Consider the following 6,826-nt stretch of genomic DNA (forward strand, 5'->3'; position numbering starts at 1 on the left):
GGGGGGGGGAGCTCAAGGGGGGCTGGCCGGGGGGACGGCTTGTGCCGCCCTGCAGGGCGTCCTGCGGAGGATGGATGCAGGGTGACTTGCAACCGCTGCTACGCATCCCTATAGGCAGCACATACCATGCTGACGGAGGTTATCTCTGATATCCACAAATCACAACCTTCGTGACCTACCTCAGCGGGCGTGGTGCATTGATGGAACCCAGCGGCGGCGGCGCATCAACGCCGCCAGTGTTGCCGCCGCTTCGACTCGGTGCAGGACCTTCTGCAGGCCTTCTCGCGGCTGGTCGGGACAGTTGCTGGTAGCTGCATCGAACAACACATTTTAAATCGCCAGCCAGCCCGCTCGTCGAGGGCTGTGGCTGCCCGAGGCCCTGCAATCGTGTACAAGGCGTTTTGTAAGGCAATCGATGCATCAAGGGAATATGAGTGTAACATCGATACGACCTGGCTGCTATAAGTACCATGCCATGCGCACCGACGCGGGCCCTCGAAGGAACATCCACGATGTGTGCGGCGTGCGGCGTAGACTCTGCGTATCAAGTGCAAAACATTGATAAACGAAACCTATTCGTGAAACCAGTTCATGCACAGATCAAGATATGCACTCGCGCGGCCGGCGGCGGGTGACTGAGTGACACCCACGAATGCAGCGCACGCAACCCAGACGCGGCAGACTTGTGCCGTGTACAGCCGATGGAAAGTTTAGGAGGGGTCCGTAAAAATCAGTGCATCACATGTCAGCTGACTAACTGGCCAGGCCCATTGCTGGTAGGCTCTTGATCCAACGCGGCCGACTGGAGGTAGGGGGGTGTGCCTGGTGCTGGCTGTGCATGTGTGCAACCGGGCATGCAATGAGAGCACCCTGTGGGGTAAAAAGCTGCAAGCAAGTATTTTTACAAGTGTAGTACGGGCCTAAAACGAGCTGGATGAGCTCCAACGGATTGGTTTGGCGGCAAACTATACAGGTGCTGATTGACGTCGGCGGGGCGCAATGTTTGCAGATGATGACAAGTGCAATCAGTGATTAGAGACTAATCAAGGCGGTTGAAACCCGTCAAAATACATCGGGCCCGTGTTTGATGTGGCAGCTCAACCCCCTTGATGGCACCGCAGAGGCCGCCGCCTGCTTGAGGGCGGGAGTCCTGGCTTGAGGGCGGGAGTTGCAGCCCGGGGGCGCTCACGTGCACGTTTGAGGAGCTTCGTGGAGCGGCCGCAGTGCTTGAAGGCCGTCTGACTCAGGTATGGCCGGCTGCTGGCGACAACCGTCGGTGGGTGAAACCCACAGACACCCGTTGTGTCCGTCTGAACCCTGAGCTGACAATGACCGCTGGCTGCCTGCGGGCACAAGTCGCAGCCAGGGGGCGCTCACGCCCACATCTTGGGGAGCTGCTTGGGGCGGCCATACTGCTTGAAGGCCGCCTGGCTCAGGTCAGGCCAGCCGCTGGGATTGGCGTCGCTGGTCACCTGGGCAAAGCGGCGGGAAGGGGGCAGCAGCAGCACATCAAAAAGGCGGTCAGCTGGCATGCAGCTGAGGAGCGCGGCCAAGATTGTCGCGCCATGCAGGGCGTCAAGGCACGTACCGCTCATATGGTTTGTAAAACGTCCGTTCTTGGTGAGTTCATTGTGTGCAAATTGCCAGCTATGCTGGCTACTGTAATTGTGATCGGCTGTGCACTCTCTCTCACGCGCACGCATGCACGCTTGACAGGCTTGCCGATGCACATGCGCCTAAACATTGACCACAAACCTGGGCAAAGCACTTGTCACGCGCGTCTTGTTTTTCGTTTAACGCGCAGGGCACACAAGAGTGCGAGTCGAGGTATGCGATAGCCTCCTTGAAAGTGCCTGCAGTGTCAGCGCAAGAGACAGCGTCAGTTTCCACAGCTTTGAGCAGTGCAATCGCGCCCACACTCGCGGCAGCAAAATCTTCGCTCGCGCAGAGCGGGCTGCCGGCCCAAATTAACGGCCACCCATCGGCCCAGAAGCGGCACCGCAGCAAGCGCCTGCGCGCACGTACCCAGGATGAGACGGGCCCGGGTGAACCCGCACGAGGCCTGCCACTGCCGGGAGCACTTGAGGCACCCGTCCCGGGCGCCCGTCGCGCTGCACGCCTCGCACTCGTACGCCGTGATCAGCGGCTTGCCCGACTTGGCGTCCCCGCAGTCCGGCAGCCGGACTGCGATGGTCCCGCTCAGCCAGCCCTCGGCGTCGCCGCCGGCCTGGTACTGCGGCTTGGCTGGGTCCACGCCGTCGAGCAGCGTGCACGTGTGCTGCAGCCACGCGCCAGACGGCGTGCAGGCCGGCTTGTCGTCGGTGCGGCCGCCGCAGGCGGAGCAGGTGGTCTGGGTGGACTGGATGGGCAGGTAGCTACGGCCGAATGCGGGGGTGCAGCCGAAGGCGTTGCCGATCACCTCTGTTGCGGGCGGGCGCAGAGGTTTGGTCGGTGGGTTCGTTCGTTGGTCCCGCTGCTGCATCGACGCCATCGACGTGAGAAAATGAGTGGCCACTGCCAGCTCTGGGCTCGTCGGCGGCACTGTTGGCAAGCGGTTGGCAGCGAGACTGCACCACCGCTGTTCGCGCCGCACTCAGTGCTTCACAAACTTCCGTGTGTGTGCGTTGGTTTTTTCGGACCCGCTGGGCCAGGCGGCGCGGCTGGCAGGTTTGCTGGGATGTATATGCAACTGTGCAACGCCATCCCACCTACCTGGCGGGGTTTTCTTGTGGTAATCAAGGCAGTACTTGCCGCAGCCGCCGGGCTTGCTGGGGGCACAGAAGGGTGTTATACGGAGAGGGTGATGTGCCTCAGCTGCAGAGTAGGGCCGAGGTACAGAAGGTGCATGGCCCGGGCTGCGACGCCACGCCAGCATGACTGGCACGGCGCGACTGCCCGATGGCAGCCGCAGCAAGCACCCCGAGCGCTTCTTCATGGCTGCCTCACTTGCCGCGGCCCCGCTGGTCGCGCAGCCGCAAGCACTGGACCCTGCCGTCTGCTCCCCTGCGCCTGCAGCTCAAGCGGAACTGGCAAGCCCTGCGCCCTGACACCCCCGAGCGCGCCTGCAGTAGGTCCAGGCGGTGCAGCCGGCGGTGAGGGCGCACGCCTTCTGGCAGTCCAGGGCGCTGGCGACGTTTGCGTCGGACGCGTTGTTGACGCTGATGACGAGGACGGAGCCCTTGATGTTGCCCGGCTTGGGGGCGCTGTACACGACCGCGGGCCCCGTCGGCTGGGACAGCGCGCCTGCTAAGAGCGGGGCCATCATGAGAACATGGGGTGTGTTTGGGTGTGCGCTTGTGTATGTGTGTGCGTGTGTGTGTGTGTGTGTGTGTGTGCGCATTTGCCCATGCGTGAATTCATGTGGGGCGCAGGGGGTACGGTTTCATAGCATCTGCTCGTGCTGGGGCGAGTTGTCAGGGGCACTGCACACATCTCGGCCGCTTCCACACGCCGTGCACGACCCACAGGCACGCTCGTGCGATTGGTTTCGGGGGCCGAGAAAGCAAGCGTTGGCCAACACATTTGCGTGTTAAGTCGGCTCATCAGGGGTGCGCTCTGCTCGAGCTCAGCTGCTGCTGGCTCACCCGCTGGCTGTCCGCGCCGAACCCACCTGCCATCATGACCAGCAGCATGACGGCAACAGTAGCTTTGATGCGCGTCATTGTAGAAGTCATCCGGAGCCCGCAGGTTGCTCTACGAAGGCTCCGCAGGCCAAATTATTGTTCTCGGTCGCGGCGCTGCCGGAACGCAAAATACACGGATAGATCTAGCACATGAAGCGTTTTCGGGGCTTCAGTGACTTGGGTTTAGCTGGGATCTGAGCTGGTGACACTTGCAACTGGTGTGACCGCGAGGTGTGACCTGTCGCTGTGAAGAAATCGGAGCGGTTTGGGGGGAGGAGGTTGTGCGCAGCGGCTGCTTGAGAAGTTGACCAGTGAGCAGAGCGCTTTGCTGTTGACGCAATTCCTGTTCCAGCCCTGCTCTGCTGCTACTGGCCCTGATTAGCAACCTTGTGCGACAGGACAGGCCATGAACCCCTGGCACCCATCAGCACCAGCACATGTACCGCGCAGCCGCAGATGCTGTGCATCGCGCTGATGAGTGCAGGCAAAGTTTTTTGTTGCCATGTTGTGGCGCACGTGGCTGTACGCCGCGGGCTGTTTCGTGTTACCCACCGCACATCCGGTGCGGCAGACTGGTGTGCGCTCCCCAGCCGCATGGTAGGCGGGCATACCACACGTGCACACAGCAGTCAAGATGCGGGCGCCAACTTCGATGGCGATCCCCATCTCCATATTCTCCGTTGATGGGATGGCAGGGGCTGAAAATGCGCATTCACTGGCTTGGATGGGCAGCATGTGCAGTCTGCGCCTGGCGTAAAGCGTGAAGATATCCTCAGCTTTCACGTTGCAGGCCTCTCCCGTTGTACCTTATGCTCGTTATGGGTGCGTTCTTATCCTGCGCTATCACTTGTATTATCACATCCGCAGCATCATATATGGCAGGTTCAACACCTACTTGCGGTCCTGACCGCTCCCTGCAACAGGATTCAACTGCACACAAGTCCAGGCAAGTAGCTAATGAGTGTCCAATTGGAGAATGGTCCCATGTTTTTGGAAGCTTCACGCAGGTGCTACCCCAATAGGCACTTGCCTTTCGGTCAGCTTGGCAGGGGGGAGGGGGGAGTAGGGCACCCCCGCAAGTACCCTTGATGCTGGCTGGCAGAGGCGCATGCTGCATCCCTTGAGGGTTCTATTCCTATCAGGCTCAATACCACGGCACATAGGGCCGCATTATCAGGAGAGCCTAGGCCACGTGGCTGCGTTCAGCAAACATTGCACGAGGTATGGCGAGAGGACGAAGTGGTTTCGCGCTGCTGCCGTCTTTCGCAAAACGAATCTTGGCTACGGTAGTCAGGGAGAAATTGTCGTAATGCGCGAGGTCGTGCCTGCAGCAGCGACACCCCTAAGGATGGCGGCCCAACACTCACCATGGCGCCCCCGAGTCACCCTGCGCTTGGTGCTGCCCATCGTGGCCCTGCTGGCCATCTCCCTGGTCGTGAAGCCCTGTGATGCAGCCCTCCGCACTTCTGCTCTGCTGGTGAGCAGCCGTCGGCGCGGGTGCTGCCGCCGAGCTGACCGCGCACGGACCATGTGCACATGCCCACGCCGGCAACCCCGGGGGGGCTCGGTCGGCAGGGGTCGCCGCCCGCGAATCCCGCAAAACACCCACTCGAGACTTCAAGCTTTTGATTGAAATCCCACGATGATTTCCGCGCGCAAACGCAGCGGGATCCAACAGCGCCCGACGTCGCCCGTGCCTCCTAGCCGGCGGCAGCTGCGGCGCCGGCGCCGGCCGCCGCACGCCCCGCCGCACCCGCGGCGGCCGCGGCGGCGGCTGTGTCCGGCTACTCGGTGCTCGGCGGCGCGCAGCATGTGAACCTGCTGCACCTGGTGCCGCAGCTGCTGGGGCTACGGGAGCAGAAGCCGCTTGCGGGCGCGGACGCTTTCGGCAGCAGTGATGGGCTGGGTCTGCTTGGCGGCGGCGACGCCAGCGGCGGCGGTGGCGGCGGCAAGCAGACGCCCCACAAGAACCTCTTCCCCCTGGACTGGACTGACATTGCTATGCTGGCACTCACGCTGATCACGCTCATCCTTGCCGCCGGCGGCGGCATCGGTGGAGGCGCCATCTACATGCCGGTGAGCTGTTGAGGCCGGCCCGCCGCACTGGCATCAGGCGTGGCGAGGCGCTGAGCTCCTGCGTCGCAAAGCGCTTTCAACAGCGTGGCAAAGCGCTGCTATTGTCAGGCTGCCGTCGGCCGCCTGCGGGCTAGGCCACACCTGCTGCTTCGCCTGTGGCCACCCATATGCCCCAGTGCGCCACTGGAGCCGCGGCGCAGCAGTTGTCCTGCAGGTCCCCGAGCCACCTCCTGCGCACCGTGTATACTCGACCAACGCCTTTGCATGACCCATGGACCCTTCCCGCAGCTGTTCTGCGCCCTGGGCGGCTTCAACTCCAGCCAGGCCGTCGCACTCTCGAACGTGACCATCGTGGGCGGCGCCATGGCCAACTTCATCATCAACGTGCAGCGGAGGCACCCCCTGGTGTCCACCGCGCCCCTCATCGACTGGGCGCTGATTCTGGTGCGGTCGTGGGGCCGGGCGGGGAGGGGCGGGACGGGGCGTCGCAGGGCGTGGCGGGGCGTGGTCGGGCGTGGCGGGGGCCTCGCACGGCCGTTGAGGCTGCACGCACCGGTTTCATTTGTGTGTGTGTGTGTGTGTGTGCGGGGGGTTTCCACCGCGTTGAGGGTGTGCTGGGATGCAGCGTGGCAGAGAGGCAGGCGCAGACGCCTTTGCCGCAAACGGAACCTCCAGCTTTGCTGCGATGTGCTTTCACCGTCGCCGCTGCCGCTGCCGCCCCCCAGATCATGGAGCCGACCACGATCCTGGGCGCCGTGATTGGGACATACGCCAACAAGGTGCGAATGGCACCGCCCGCCCCGCTGCTCGCGGCCGCGCCTGCCAGCGGCAGCCCGGCTTTTTCGCCCCGTCTGCCCCATGGGTCCCTCCAGGCCTGTTCGGGTGCGGATCTGCCTCTGTTTCTTCCACTTTCCCCGGCCCACTGTGCTGACGCCCCCAACCTTTGTTTGCAACCCAGGTGCTGCCTAGCGTGGCGACAGTGAGCCTCATGACGATCCTGCTGTCCCTGCTCACCATCAACCTCTGGCGCCGCGCCATCAGCATGCACACCGCCGAGACCCGCGCGTTCCAGGCGCTCGCCGCCGAGGCGGCGGCCAACCCCTCCGCCGCAAACGGCGGGCTCAGGG

The 6,826-nt window shown here is 63.1% G+C and overlaps 2 protein-coding genes across 2 annotated transcripts in view; one reads left to right on the forward strand and one right to left on the reverse strand.

Moving 5' to 3' along the window:
• Positions 1–1,373: 1,373 nt before the first annotated feature.
• Positions 1,374–3,662, reverse strand: MNEG_5255 (hypothetical protein; the record flags this gene model as incomplete). Its single annotated transcript, XM_014046266.1, has 7 exons — positions 1,374–1,472; positions 1,756–1,853; positions 2,026–2,421; positions 2,713–2,768; positions 2,947–3,003; positions 3,105–3,243; positions 3,611–3,662. 7 exons carry the CDS (start codon positions 3,660–3,662, stop codon positions 1,374–1,376), a joined length of 897 nt encoding a protein of 298 aa, XP_013901720.1.
• A 1,309-nt stretch (positions 3,663–4,971) lies between these two features.
• The window catches only part of MNEG_5256 (hypothetical protein), a gene marked incomplete at both ends in the record, with an annotated part of 4,867 nt that continues 3,012 nt past the window's right edge, over positions 4,972–6,826 (forward strand). Inside the window, 5 exons of the mRNA XM_014046267.1 lie at positions 4,972–5,100; positions 5,328–5,699; positions 5,988–6,143; positions 6,425–6,478; positions 6,658–6,764. Coding sequence (XP_013901721.1) covers positions 4,972–5,100; positions 5,328–5,699; positions 5,988–6,143; positions 6,425–6,478; positions 6,658–6,764 — 818 coding nt within the window. The remainder of the gene's footprint in view (positions 5,101–5,327; positions 5,700–5,987; positions 6,144–6,424; positions 6,479–6,657; positions 6,765–6,826) is intronic.

This window comes from Monoraphidium neglectum, assembly GCF_000611645.1.
Source record: "Monoraphidium neglectum strain SAG 48.87 unplaced genomic scaffold scaffold00774, whole genome shotgun sequence".
Lineage (NCBI taxonomy): Eukaryota > Viridiplantae > Chlorophyta > Chlorophyceae > Sphaeropleales > Selenastraceae > Monoraphidium > Monoraphidium neglectum.